The sequence below is a fragment of the Nyctibius grandis genome, chromosome 27 (assembly GCF_013368605.1).
Source record: "Nyctibius grandis isolate bNycGra1 chromosome 27, bNycGra1.pri, whole genome shotgun sequence".
Taxonomy (NCBI): Eukaryota; Metazoa; Chordata; class Aves; order Nyctibiiformes; family Nyctibiidae; genus Nyctibius; species Nyctibius grandis.
The window spans coordinates 954,037-968,766 of NC_090684.1; the positions used below are offsets into that span (position 1 = coordinate 954,037).

A 14,730-nucleotide genomic window follows, 5' to 3' on the forward strand; every position below is an offset into this window, starting at 1 on the left:
TGCTGAGAGTGAGCAATCAAGCATTCCTGAAGACATCCATTTCATCAAATTAAAGGCGTAAGTCTCCTTGGAAGCACAGTTCACAGCAGGTAGGAAACAGTGCTTTTACTAAGGAAATTCCAGCCTTACTCTGCTTGCTCAAGGGGGAAAAAAAAAAAAAAAAGCAACAGACTGTACCTGCTCTGGTGAACTTTGAGAAATCAAAGAAACTAGCTGAAGAAATCTGCCTTTATGATCGCAAACATATGAAAGCCTGAGGACGAAGTTTCAAAATCAGTGTGGAGTCAATCTAGGGTCAATACCCTACGCCAGCCACTACTCTCCTCTTCTCCTGCTTCAGGACAGCTACATACAAGGCAGTGCAACCCAAACAGGACATACCAATTAGTTTTAGTACTAATAGGTAATTTCATTTCTAATTAAAGCTTTCCTGTAAATGTGGCAACTCTGATATTGCTGCACCCAGAGGGACAGAACAATTATGATTGCTGCACATTTTCTACATAATTAAACCATCCTCTACTGCACAGCTTGCCAGACACCTAGCTATAGAAATGTTATTTATACAATGTTAATTAACCGGATTTAAATTAGCAATACAGGCATTGAGATGCAAGTTTCACTCTGCCACTTCACTAGTGTATAATCAGTGCCTGGTGGTCAACAAGACAATTATGGAAAATGGAATGATCTCCAACTATAAACAGATTATGTAGTCGTACAGTGAATTCATCTTCACCCAGAAGTCACATGGAAGAGACAAGTCAAGCAAATAAAACTGGGGTTGGTTTGTATTTTCTCCTCACTGAGGTTTCTTATGTGTAAGTAGCTGCCTTTTATCTTCCTTTGTTTACTTTGGGCTGCAAACATTGCAAGTGAACATCCAGCTGTCTTTCATTTCCTTTTATTAACAACTTGTTGTAACACCATCACTGGAATGCATGTAAAAAACATTTACCTAGACACGGCTTGCTTATGAAAGAGACACATTTTTCTCCAACTTTAAACAACATCTGTTTATGTTTGTCAATGCACTTGTAGACCAGCAGTTATGTTTTCACAGATAACATCCACTCACGGTACCAACCAGCCCGTCCCCAACAGCAGTGTCCTTACATCAGTCACCACCTTTCAGCAGTTCCTGAAGATAGACCGAGTTGACGTGATAGGCATTCATCCAGTGAAACTGTCTGTAACTTCTCCTGTAGTGAGACACTGCAGCATAGTAGTTTTGCCACGCTTGATAATAAGATTTCCAGTAGTTTTTGTAACTCCAAGCCTCATCGGTAACACCATCATCCCAAGAGCTGCAGGAACAGCCATCTTCAGTCTTCCTTGTGGAAGAACTAGGGAGTTGATGGTAATGGCTTTTCTTTTGTTTAGCGTTTTGTTTCAGAACTTTCTTTTTCGCTTGATTTTGCTCCGGGACTCGCGATAGCTCCCGAGGCTTCTCTGGTGTGGGACAGAAGCCTGCACGACCCTGACGCATCGTGGGAACAGCATTCTTCTCCTGCGTATCCGAAAATGCTTCAAAGCATGAGTTATTTCCCCTACTATTGGAGGAAACCCTGGAACTGTACGAACCATCGCTGTCACCAGACACACCACCATTTGCTACCATCTCTGGTTTATGTTCCACCTCTTTCCACTCTACACCACCATTTCTGGGGTGCTCACATTGTCCTCCTGGGCCCGAATAGCTTCTTAAAATTTCAACCTCTCTCTCCAGCCCTTCTTTAATGAAATACTCATAGTCTTCAACAAACTCTGAGAAGCTCCAGGGATTATTCTGTTGGTTTTTGAAAGAAGACAAGCACGGAATCTTGGGAAGGTTTTTTTTTAAGGCCTCCTCATCTGGAGACTGAGCATCATGTTGTCCGTCTGTTCTGGAGACAGTTTTGTCTTGATTCTTCTGTTCTGTGGGACAACTGGACGTTTGGGGTTTTCTGCTACTTTTTTCTGTATTTGCAGAACTTGTGCACTTTTTTATCTGCTTTTGCTTCAGAGCCTTTTTTGGCCTTTCTACAGAAGAATTATCTGGAAGATTAGAAAGAGGTTGAGGTACCTCTGAAAAACTATTTTGGACAGGCTGCAGTACTGGTTCCTCTGGTCTAAGACACACAGTGTCAGAATTCACTGTAGCACCTGTATGTATAACAGGTTTGACTTCTACCTCCCCATCTTCAAATTGGTCCATCATCCCAGGAGGTATAGGCTCTGCACAAAAGGGAAACAAGCAGGCACTCCATTAGGTGCATCCCTCTCCAGAACTCAAAGGAGTACCGAAGCAAAGCTTTGCAAAATCGCAGAAAAGATGTTAAGACATGTTAAGTTAAACTGACCCCTTCAACTCCTGGAGTCAGGAGAACCAAGCCAGAACATTTTCTTTGTGGAAGGCATCAAAAAGTTGATCAAGACCAACAGCACTGCACTACGCTACTTGTCACCTATTTATCATATCCTACTTACAGATAAAAAATTAGAACTCATGCAAGGCGGCAAATGCTACGTTTCTAGTAGAACAGCTTCCGGCAAAGCAAGGGTAGCAAATCTTGTTGTTTCAATTATTCCTTCCTTCTCCTACTGTATCTTACAGCCTAAGAAAGGCTTAATAGCTGGGAATCCAAGTAGTTATGTAGTTGTTTAAGCGACAGTTGGTTGCAGAGTTCCACTCCCTATCCATAGGCATGCACTAAGTTCATTTTGCTCAAGCAACAGTTGGATGCAGAGTTCCACTCCCCGTCCATGGGCATGCACTAAGTTCATTTTCTATTGCTTCGCACGACTGCAGCAGTTACACAAGTAGTCATCAGCACAAGAGTATGAAAAGCCTGTACCAAAATTAATGCAACTTCAGCAGAGAAGATAGGCGTCAGTTCCCTGTGGACTTGTCTGAAGCTTTGAATAAACAGAAAACAACCAACAAAAAAATAGTTGCATTCATAGGACGGAGCATACCTGGTAGAGGAAGAAGCTGAAGATTACATTTCTGAGCAATTTTCATCATCGTGTTTTCTTCCTCTCCGCGGCAGCAGTATGTCACAGACAAGCCTAAAGTTCCTGTGATAGACAACAGAAAGGTAATTACCCAACGACAGCCAGTGAAGCCAGCATAAGCTCAAGAAATCCACATGAGTGTTTTTACCAAAGCGCCCAGCTCTGCCAATACGATGCATGTATGTTTCCCAGTCTACAGGTACATCCAGGTTGATAACTAGATTCACTTTTTCAGCATCAATTCCACGGGATGTCTTGAGAAAGTGAGGAGGAGAGAAGGGAATAGATAATTGAATTTGCTGAACAGACCTTTAAATAAATACATTCAGAAGTAATTGCACATACAGTAACTTTTCGGTGTTCCAATACATCATAAAGCACCCGCAGTTTTCCAGTTTACAGTATTACATGTGAAATAAGCATATTGCATTAGGACCATGACAACTAGGGATCCTTTTGCTTATGCCTTCTACATATCGAATACAAGCACGTTTTTTTTCCCCCAGCATCAAAAAATTCAACTTGACAGCATGCAGTAATCTTTCATGACAGGGCCTCAAACCATCAACTGAAGAGAAAAAGACAGCCACAAAAAGCTGAGAGTGCCTCAAGCATAACCACTGCTCCATTTAAAGTTGTTTGGGATCAATTCCAAGTCAAATCCAATTCTCTGAAGTAACTTTATGGACAATACAATATAGATGCTATAAAATACTAACTCACCAAGTCTGTGGAAATCAGAACTCTACAGTGGAATTCCTTTAATTTAGCCATAGCATCAAGGCGTTGATTTTGATTCATGCTGCCTAAAAAGACAGAAATTACAAACAGATTACATTCTTCCAGTTTATGCCCCTCAAATGCTGGAAAACACTGCTTTGTGAAACTGTAGATGAGATCAGAAATAAGGTTGAGAGAAACTTCCTCAAACATCAGTTCCAAATGAGTAAACAAGGAACGAACAAAAACTTGAATATAAGGAAATCCATTACAAAAATAATTCTTTTGCTTGTTTTTAAAGAGAAACCAATTACGTAGATACTTAATCCACTTGAACAACACTGACTTTAGATAAATTCTACTTAAACACATAAGCCATGGAAAACACTAAAGTAAAAAAATCAAGGTTTCTAATAAACATTAGGTGCCAGCTATCAGCTTTTTATAGAGAAGCCTGAAATAGAAAAGATTGAAATTCAACATCTGCATTCCAAAGAAACACTGCTTCAACCTGCAAATGTAAGAAAACTTTCTCTTTACAAATAAGCCAATGCACTCATCTGGACATTCATAAAAATGACTCTCAAACAAATTTGAAAACAAGAAAGTTAAACATTAATTAATTTTTACATTGATCAAGTCCTAAAGGACTATGAAGATTCAAATGCTATTCTTAGTTATTTAACTAGAGGCCAGGCAAACCAAGATTTAAAATTAATTTCCCTATTTTAGGTCACATTTATGCACAACTTCAACAGAATCAGAAAGTTTTGAATGGACTCACCTGAAATGCACTCAGCAGGAAAGCCTCTGGATGTCAGTATTTCAGCTAGATGTTGAGCCCTGACAGAATACACAGAATGAAAATTGTAAACAAACCTGCAGACTAACAACCAGCTATTCTTTACAGCCAGGATCACATTCTAAAATTGTCACTTTCATCTTTATGTCTAGAACAGTCACCTCACAGACAGAAAATGACAACTGGGTACCAGGTCTCACTGTACTCTAAACTCTTTATCTTCACGGTAAAGAATTCCTTTATTTTCAGTATTTCATACTGCATTCCTCTGCCTGTACTTCAGATCTGAAATCTGCATACTACTTTGAGACTTTATAGAAGGTCTATGTAAGTTTATCCATGACTGGACATTACAACCACTACTTTAGAACATGCTTTTTACAGATTTTATTTCAAATTTATTACCTGCTATGCAAATTTGAGAAGACTAAGGCTTGATTAAATGGAATCTTGCTGAACAGCTCCTGTAGGTGCTGGGTTTTTTCCTCAAATGTTTTATGTGGAAGCGGATGGGAATTCACAATTTTGTAATACTGCTTCAGCCCTGAGCATGAAACCAAGAAACCTATCAGATTAAGGATCTCCATAAAACATGCACAGTATGCTGCTGTCAACATGTGTCACTGCAGCTAGAACAAAGACTTTAAATTTAAACAACCACACACACGTGCCAAGTAAGAACCCACAGGACAGGTTATTCTTAAAATGTTGAAATATTTTTTGAAGAGATAGAAAAATCAGGAATTTACATTCATCACTAATGTTTTAAATACATCAACACTGGGAATAAATACTTCATAAACTAATCAACTCATCTGTGGAGGAAAATTACAAAGAATCACAAATTTTAAAGGTACAAGTTTTCATTTTTGTATACTCTTCTTAATCTACTGATAACAGTATCACCATAAATGAACTTCTACTTACCAATGAGACTTGGATCAGTAGGGTTCAACCTCACAAATGTTGGCTCTCTCATGTACCTGGTCAAAGCATTAGCTAATGATTCAGGATAAGTAGCTGAAACAGCAAGCATCTGTTTATTGGCCGGTAGTGAAGAGTAAATCCAACTGTAAGACAAAGAAATAGGAATGACTAACAAATATGTATCTAATCTACTGATAAATGCATGAGAGAAATGTTTTTTCTTACTTGATTTGTTCCTGAAAGCTGCCTTCTTCTAGAAGCTTGTCTGCCTCATCAAGAATGAAAAGCCGGATACTGGCTGTATTCAAGTAATCCAACTCTATGAGCTGTTTTATTCGACCTACATATGAAGAAAAAAGTAAAAGGAACTTCAAAAATTTTAACTGAAATATTCTAATGATGAATTTTGTAATTTTTTTTTAAATTGATTTTAATAAGCCTTTAAAAAAAGGCATGTTTTGGAATAATCTCCCACTAAAAACATCTAGTCTAAATATCTCTTGCACTGCCCTTTAAAACTACCCCGTTATTAAAAAAAAAGGAACCCAAATTTCAAAAGCACCAGCTACTGTACTGTGAAGTATCACACGGTATCTGAAGGACAACGAAGCACGCCCATACCTGGGGAGCCAACTGCTATGTGGCACTTCTTTAGTCTGCTTTTGTCCTGGTTCAAAGGAGTCCCTCCAATGAAGACGTGGCATTCCAAGCCTTCCATCTTTATTCCAATAGTTGTGATTACAGCATGAATCTGCACAGCAATCTCTCGCGTAGGAGCCAAGATCAGAATCTGTAAGGGCCAAGGATTAATTCTGAAAGCTGCAGAGCGGTTCTGAAGGTTAAAGCCCATAATAGAGTCGTGATGATTTCAAATACTGTATCTCACAGGCGACAATGCCGCTTTCCCAATAAAAAGAGCGATCCCCTCTCACAAAGCCCCCCCACCCCCGGGCAGCGCGCGGCAGCAGCCGGCGCCGGGGCTCACCTGCGTGGCGGGGCTCTCCAGCAGCACCGCGTCCAGGGCGACGGTGGAGAACACGCAGGTTTTGCCAGTGCCAGACTTGGCCTGCACGATGAGATCTGCAAAGAGCAGAGGTCACCGGAGGCCGCAGCGCGCCCCCAGCCCCGCGCCCGGCCCCGCGCCCGCCCGCCCGCTCACCCAGGCCGCAGCGCCCCAGCGGGATGGCCTTCAGCTGGACCGGCGACGGCCTGTGGAACCCCGCCGCCTCCAGCCCCGCCAGCACCGGCGCCGACAGCAGCAGCGACCCGAAGTCGGACGGGCCGCCGGGCACCAGCACGTCGCGCGTGCGGAACCGTCCCTCAGCCGCCGCCGGCGCGTCCGCGGGCGCCGCCATCTTGGTGTGCGGGCAGGAAGGGGCGGCGCGCGGCGCCTCGCGAGACGCGCCTTTGGCCCGCGCCGCGCACGCGCACTGGGCGAACCCCCCCTCGGCCCACCTGCCGCCAGGGGGCGCCGCGGACGCCGATTGGCGGGCGCGGGCGCGCGGGGCCGCCTGTGCGCGCGCGGCGGGGGGGCGGCGGGGGCCGCCTCAGCCGGGCTGACGGGGCCTGGTTTGTGTGTACCGTAATAGGGGCTTTTGTCTGCACAGAGGCAATTAATGATGGTGTTTATGAAACAGCAGTCCTTGAGGTGGAGAAAGATAAACCTTTGCAGCTAAACAGCATAAGCCTTTGCAGCTAAACAGCCTTCCGTACATCCCTGGGTCATTTGGTTTATGAAGAGCACAAAATTCCAATGTTCCTGGGTCATTTGTTTTATGAACAGCACAAAAGCTTAAATTTACAATAATCACAGAGGACAAAAGCTCTGTGTTACGTGAGTGGAAGTAAACCGGTGAGAGCTGGAGGCCCTGCCACAAGCTCCACAAAAAACAGCTTTAACTAGAGCATAAAGCTGCACCGCCGAGAGAAGCTGGGCTCGAGGGATGGCGGAGGATGGACAAGTCCAGGGCCTGGCCAGCAGCGCGAGGGGGACAGGAGGGAACGGTCAGAAGAGAGGAATGAGGAGGGCGAAAGAGAGGGTCGTAAGAGGAAAGGAAGGGTCAGCAAAGGAGTGATGCAGAAGGCTGCAAAAGAGGATGAGGAGCACAAAATGGATCGTGTTGGCAAAACAGTGTCAACAAGCTTGCTGACAGTCGGTGCCCAATATCTATAGCTGCTTGGAGAGAAAGCAGTCGCCACTAATCTCTCAGCTGTCCTACTGTAACGAAAGAGCGGCGACATTTTGTTCTGCCCCCTCTAGTTTCAGCCCTCCTTCCACCATCCTGACGATAGAAATGAGTTTCTCATTGAACACTCTGTGTCTGGGATACAGCTTACTGCACACAGAAACAAGATTTAAAAGCCAGAGTACTACAAAAAGTTAACAGTATAGTATTCACTTCAGCAAAGGCCGAATGTATTAATCTGTTGTATGTGCATTACTTACTACCCTCTGTAGACCACTTATTTTTAATCGTGGGCGGTTTTATGCCTATCAGCTTTTATTGTCATAGCAGCTCAGAGGCTCTGGACGTGCAGTTCCCATTCGTTGCAATGGGATTTGAAAAATCTCAACAGTGGCTTCTACTGTACGAGCACATACATTGTGCCATTATTCTTACATTGCCAGGCAGCCTAAATGGATTTTAATGGCTTTGGTGTACCACAGGCTTTGTCACGCCTTTGAAATTCCTCACGTTTATATAAAAAGTCTGGCAAATTCTATTCAGTTGTTAGTTTTTAGTATTATGATATTTTCATATGAATATCTCAGTACCAACCAAGAGTGGGGCCCCACAGGACTGAGAAGAACAGTTTGAGCTTGGAGAGCTCACCTCTACCCGGTCGGGATGGACCAGATGGTAGGGGCGAGAACTGTGCCCCGGAGCAGAGGTAACAGGATAGCGGTCTGCGAGCATTCTGTTAGTTCCAATTATTTTTTAATTTTTAAGTGGATATCCCTGTTGGTCCTCAAGGGGAAACAAGTCTCCAACATGAGATAATTATCTCTGGCTCAATCTGGGAAAGGAGACAGACAAAGACACCTGGACATAACACACGTTTGATTAAACACAGCCTCTTATAACCCTTTTAAATTGATGTGATTTAAACCGACAATGAAGAACAGTCAGAAGTGACTGTTCCCGTGGGGGAAGGGCAGAGAAGAGGTGATAAAACAGCCCAAAAAAGCTATCGCAATGAACTGTTCTCCCTCTCTTCCTCACCCATGCCTTCTCTCCCCTGCGGCTGCGTGCATGTTGCAATACAACCGAGGTGAGCTGGAGACTGACATTATTCTCCGTGGTGCCTCGTTAATGAGACGTTCAGATACACCACCTTAATTCAGAAAGATGCTGCTGTTTGTAGGTATTTATTTAATTTCCCTTAGGATGCTGGAGGGACGGATTCCAAACCATCTCAATGTCTGTATGCTGAGAAACCCTTCAACACCATGACTGGCAGATTTATTGTCCTCCCTTTGGTTTTGGCCCTCACTGACTGGGCTGTGTCAGATTTAGGTCATGCACCTGCAGCTGTATCAGTTGATCTAATTAAAGGGTTTGTTACTCCCTTAACCCTTATTCTCATAGAATTTAACCACTACTGCTGCTGTGTTTTGAACTCTCTGTACGTTGTGTACTCTGCCATGAGTCAGTGTATAAATAGCCATCCCTAACCTTCAGGCTTCGTTTTACCTCAGTGACTCTCAAGTACTGAATTCCCATTGTCGACGTTCACATGTCAGCCCAGCCAAGAGGAACCTGCAGTTTTGCCATGACATTGCTTTGCTTGCAGTAAGATCCAAAGGAAGTATTCCTGCTCAAAGCAGTCTTTGGAAATCTTGACAATTAATCTGAATATTCTGCAGGCAGAATAGGTCCTGGGAAGGGATTTAGGTTAGTAAAAAAAGTAGATAGACCTCCTTCTGAGCTGTAATATTAAAAAAATAACTGGTTCTTATGAAGGGATATAAGCTTTCTAGCTTGGGGTCATAAACCAACCTCTAGTTTTTGGGACTTATAAGAAAACTCTTGGTAGGGAAAACTCTTTCCTTCATATCTACCGAGTGCACATTTTATTCCCCCACTACAGGGCTCACCACCTTTTTGTCCCTGTTAGGAAATGCACATTACATATTTGATTTTAATTCCATCCAAGATTCATTTTCCTCTGAATCTATATATCAATTTATCAGCTTTGGATAAATAATATTACAAGACACCTGTGACGAAGTATCACGCTTGCTCCTGATACTCAAGGTCGGGTTCTCGCTATTTCAGACTATAAAGCACTTGTCTTCAAACTCCCAGCAGCAAGGAAAGGTCCGTATCACACGTTCAATGTGTAGTTTGCATTGTGCAGAGACCTCCTAAGGCTAACACGTGCAATGCAAAGAAACATTTTGACCAGTACTCAGTACTAGTACTAAGTAGTTACCACAGATTTAGCCATCTCCTCTTTCTGTGGAACTTACTCTTCATTCGTGACAGCTAAATTCTCATTGTAACTCTTTGAAAGACTGGGACAAACTGCTCACAGGGAATGTGTACTGGCTTCCAGAACTATCGGGTTGTGTATATCTTTTAAGAATACATTCATTATAGATTTGAACATTGCTACTGTAAACAAGCACCTGTCTTGTCTTTTTCCTTTAGCTTCAAAGGATTTGTCTTTCCTATCTGCCAGACATGGAATTATTCAGAACAAATCTTGGTTTACATAATATTTATAAAATACTTCTAAAGTGAGATAATCTCATCCCCCTCTCCCAGATGTGTTCAGATGAAGACAGTGAACTTTCTCCGTTCTCTGCAGCACGTGTGACTCACTCTTCAGAGTGTGGTATGTATTTGTGTTTACACTGCCATGGAAACTCTATTTGTTCTCTGTACAGTAAAGCACATTACAGTGAAAGGGCCATTGATATTAGCATAGACAGTGACTTCATATTCACCACCAAAAATTGACTCCAAGCACCCTGTGCATTCATTTGCCCTTTGAAAAAAAAAAAAAAGCTGGATGGCAAGTTACCAATGAGTAGCAAGTCTTTGGGGCAGCAGAATCTTCTTTGTTGCTTTAGTAATTGGCAAAGTCTTGGATTTTTTCCAGCAAGCCTGGTGCGTGGAGTTGTTATAAATAATAACGATGATGATGGGGTCTTACATCCATCTAAGGCTCATTTCTGTGCCCTTCTGCTGAATGGATTTGGTTCCTTGTCAGGCACATCCTTCAGAAGGATCCAGAACTCTACAAATTTCAGATGAAATTTAAAGTGTACAGGGAGAGGGGAGGTCACTGCAGGTGCAGGTATAGATAAAAAGAAAGCAGACCTCAGGGTATCAGTTCAGAGTAGTTATTTCAACTACACCAGTGAGAAGTGCCAGTAGTTTGCTCCTGTCCATTTTAATCATAGTTATGCTTTCATACCAAGGTTTGCTAAATTATTTTTCAGCTAGCATGAACAGGATCTAGGTCACCAAAATGCAGCCAGCCGAGATGTAATCCAACAGTTCCTTAACACACGACAGCCCAATGAATGCATGAGGAGTTTCCCTACCCTGGTACTTATTCCTGGCACTCCAGTGCAAGCTGAGGAATGTCAGGAGCTGGAATTTGGTTGGAGTAGAGTTAAAACTTTTACTTTTGGGATGGGGCCATGGTGACATAGGGGCACGTCAGGAGCTTTAAAGGCCACAAGTGCAGAGACTGCATGCACGAAATTAGGCCTAATGGAAGAAATGGTCAAATTTTCTGGGGTAATTTACCTCTTTATGCACAAATATAAAACCAGAATTAAAGTTTTGACATTATATTCTTACCTGTCTTGGCTGGATTTTTATGCCTCAGGGGATTTAAGCAAAGATGGATGCAATTCAGGTCATGCTGCAGCTGAAGTGGGAAAAAATTCTGAAAGGTTTGCCTTCAGTGTGCAAGAAAGTAAAAAATGAAAGAAAATTCAGTGATAACCACGCTTGTTAGTTCAGCAAAGAACTGTTACATGAAAGCCCAGAGAAACCAGATCAATGAACTGAAAGACAACAAATGAGATAAGCCTTCAGCTGTGAAGGGATGGATGTTTTCTCAGATGGGAAGGAATGAGGCAGTTCATGTAAGCGGAATACACCACTCCGAAGGCGTATTCTATTTTTTGCCCAAGCATCTCAGTTTTTCATTTTATCCTGAAATAAGCCGTGTAGCTTTCCGCTTGAGGGTGTTTTATTCTCAGCTCTGTATTTTCTTGGAGACCTGATTTTCCACCGCACTGCACCATCTGCTCATGGTTTGCACCGCTGTGGAGTGGAAGGAGTGCAGGGCCTGGAATGAAGGGTGGATGCTGCTTTGAATCAGTTGTCTACACAGAAGAGAAAAATGTTGCTTAGTAGGGAAATCCTATTGAGAAAATATTTCAGACTTTTCTCTTTTGCAGGTTCCCAGGAATTTGGAGCACATGAATATTCTGGTCTTTTCTTTATGCTCATGAACTCCTTTATCAGCCTCACGGGATATGAACAGATCCAGAGGCTGAAAAATGGATCAAAAAGATGACCTTAAACAGAAGGCAAACAGAGGCTAAAAGCTCTTCCCTGTTCATCTGCCGGCAGATCACACGGTTCAGTGTCTTGCAAGTGTTACAGGAGCTTTCTGGAACACAGCCTCTGCCAATTGCCATGGACATGTGCAGTTGGCCTCTTGAATGCCAGACGTGCTGGAAAATATAATACTGCTTAACTTAGATTTGATGCTTCGTATAACCGTGTGTATCTTTGGTATTGGAATAGTCAAAATGCTGTGAAAAGCATCAGTTCAAACAATATCAGGAACATTATGATTTAAAAAAAAATATGGTATTGTGAAGAAAACGTTGGGGAGAGCATCCTGTGCCTGGGATAATCCCTGGCCCGATTTCATGCAGGTTTTCAAGATGCCAAAGCCATAGTGCTCATCAGCAGTCTACTTTGTCTAGACACGGTAACCCCGGGAGAACAGAAGTCACTCCCTCTTGCTGCCCGCTCTCAGTCTGTTCCCTACCAAATGTAAAAGAATACCTAAAAATACTGTTGTTCAAAGCTGGATTGGAAAAACTAAGCTCACAGTTTTCAGCTCAAACCAGCTGAACCTAGGTCCATGTATTACAAACGTGAAGAGAAAATGCCATCTTGTTTTAGCTGTGGTGCCGTGCCCCAAGGAAGAAGTAGTGTATACATATTCCTTGCCAGAACTGAGATAATACAATAAATTATAAAAACATGGCACAAGAAGCAGAAAAGAAATAAAGACCTTGAGCCACGCAAGCAACACAGAAACCTGGACTCTGAGACTGTGGCTCTTCTTGAAAATGGATCCTTGTCTGGGGCACAGAAAGAAGAAAGGGAAGTCGGGTTGTTCCCTGTACTATTAATAATTGGCGGAGGCAGGCGTTTCGGCTTGTACTCTCCACATGGTGCCATCTTTTTGATTTTTTTTTACCACTGACTGGCTGTTCAAACCTGCCATATGACACTTGATACGCTTGGGTAGGCTGGGGACATACGTACCCCGACCCTGGGCCGTGGGGAACCGCCAGCTGGCCAACAAATCCAGCCAGATCTCAAGAAAAAATTATAGCTGGGCTAGTTGGCTTAGACTTTCAGAAGGACTCAAGACTGGCAGGTATCCCACTCACATCACAGCATACCCCATTGGAAGTGATTAACTTTTTAATAAGGTCATTTCTTTAATACATTAATATGTTTACTGCCCCATGTTCTACAGATCCTTGAAGAGAGATGCAATTTTCATGCTTCCTTAATAGATAGGAGATGCAAACTCTGAAATGAGTGAAGAGACAGGAAATTTTGACCAATACTAAAAGAGATGCTGGAAGGATCAATACATGTTAAGTTTCCCAAACATACATGAAAGGGCAGATCTCAGATTTCCTATTTAAATTGGATTTTGACACAAAGGTCAGCTTTCAAAAACACCAAGGCTGATTTCTACAAGCAAACAAACAAATTCCTATTACCAGCTATAAAAAAACCTTTCCCTTCAAAAAATAAAGGCCTGGGAAGGCAAAGATGTTAGCCAGTCTTTGTCAATACTCAAGCTTACAGAACAAAGCAAGTAATTAAGTTTTTCATCCCAAATTTGAAAACACAAAGTAGTATTTCTCATCCTACCAAGTTCTTTACCATTGCAGAACGATTCAGGCAAACCTTGCTAGACCATTACAGGGGACTCAGCATTTATCATCTAAACAACATGTTTTGCATATAAGCTGAGAATAATAAATACACATATATATATGAGAGAAATGCTGAAAAATTCAAAGCCTTTCCAATTCAACGCAGCTATAAAGTCTGATGATACAAAAGTGCTTGTATTGTTTCCTGGCTCACCTGTCCATCTGTTTGATTTCCTGTGATGACACCCAGTATCGGAGGTGGCTGATCTCAGGTAAAGCAGTCCTGCCCTTAGAGGAGTGCATCTGTGGCACTGGCAACATCCCCTCGCATCCAGGAGGTTTCCAGTTGCTGCTGTGTGTGAGACTCCTGTCAGCCAAGACACTTCTTGTAAAACACAGTAAGGAGAAAACTGCTGTTCTGAAAATAAATCCATGCTAAGAATTTTCAACACCTGTTTCTCGCAGCGCTCTAAACATGTGCTATTCCTGACAAAGGGCGTTTTGATAACGGCACTGTCACGTGCCAAGTTCAGTGCTTGTGGTACTGCCACCGTCCAGGGGCCCTGTCACATCCCCCCGAGGTGGCAAACTGCAGTTTGACCCAGGAGGGATGTGCAGCACCCCAGCCGCCACTTACAACAAAATGGGAAAATCCACGACGGGGTGGCTTTGCAATTTGTCGTGATTACGGCCATGTAGGTTAATCCGTGCTTTTGTTGGGTGGTCTGGCTCTGCAGAGCCGTTTGCAGAATCTGGACCACAACAAACGAACCGATCGCACTTCTCGGTGGGGAGAAGGGATCATTCCCTGCGCCACCTCCCGCGCTGCCGGCGGGACCGAGTGCTGCTTTGGTTGGGCTCCCACGCGAGCAGCCTCTCGCCGGCCGATGCTTTTACCAGGACTCCCAGGCCCGGGAGCCAGGTGGGGGCAGGAGACCCCCCCACCAGCGCACCGCCCTGCCGAGACGCTGCTCCGCACCCGCCCCCGCCCCGCAACCGGGCTCCGCACCCGCCTCCGCACCCGCCGCCCCGCTCTGCGGGCTGGGCTCGGCTCTGCCCCGCCGGCGGCCGCCGCCCCCCGGTGCCGCCCCCGGGCTCCCCCGCCCGGCTCCGCTCCCCT

General features: G+C 43.6%; 1 protein-coding gene across 1 annotated transcript; it reads right to left on the reverse strand.

Annotated features, from left to right (window-relative positions):
* Positions 1-888: 888 nt before the first annotated feature.
* Positions 889-6,802, reverse strand: DDX20 (DEAD-box helicase 20). Its single transcript, XM_068419286.1, has 11 exons — positions 6,606-6,802; positions 6,432-6,526; positions 6,068-6,236; positions 5,672-5,786; positions 5,447-5,589; positions 4,925-5,063; positions 4,502-4,560; positions 3,721-3,803; positions 3,146-3,251; positions 2,959-3,060; positions 889-2,217 (listed from the first exon to the last, which is right to left on the reverse strand). Exons 1-11 carry the CDS (start codon positions 6,799-6,801, stop codon positions 1,118-1,120), a joined length of 2,307 nt encoding a protein of 768 aa, XP_068275387.1. The 5' UTR covers position 6,802; the 3' UTR covers positions 889-1,117.
* Positions 6,803-14,730: the final 7,928 nt, after the last annotated feature.

Bases quoted from the DNA above. Each gene is read 5' to 3' on its own strand.
- DDX20 (XM_068419286.1), bottom strand. From the start codon at position 6,801: ATGGCGGCGCCCGCGGACGCGCCGGCGGCGGCTGAGGGACGGTTCCGC. The intron at 3,804-4,501 runs GTGAGTCCATTC...CTGTCTTTTTAG, and splicing joins TCCTGCTGAGTGCATTTCAG to GCAGCATGAATCAAAATCAA. The intron at 3,252-3,720 runs GTGAGTTAGTAT...CACTTTCTCAAG, and splicing joins TTCTGATTTCCACAGACTTG to ACATCCCGTGGAATTGATGC.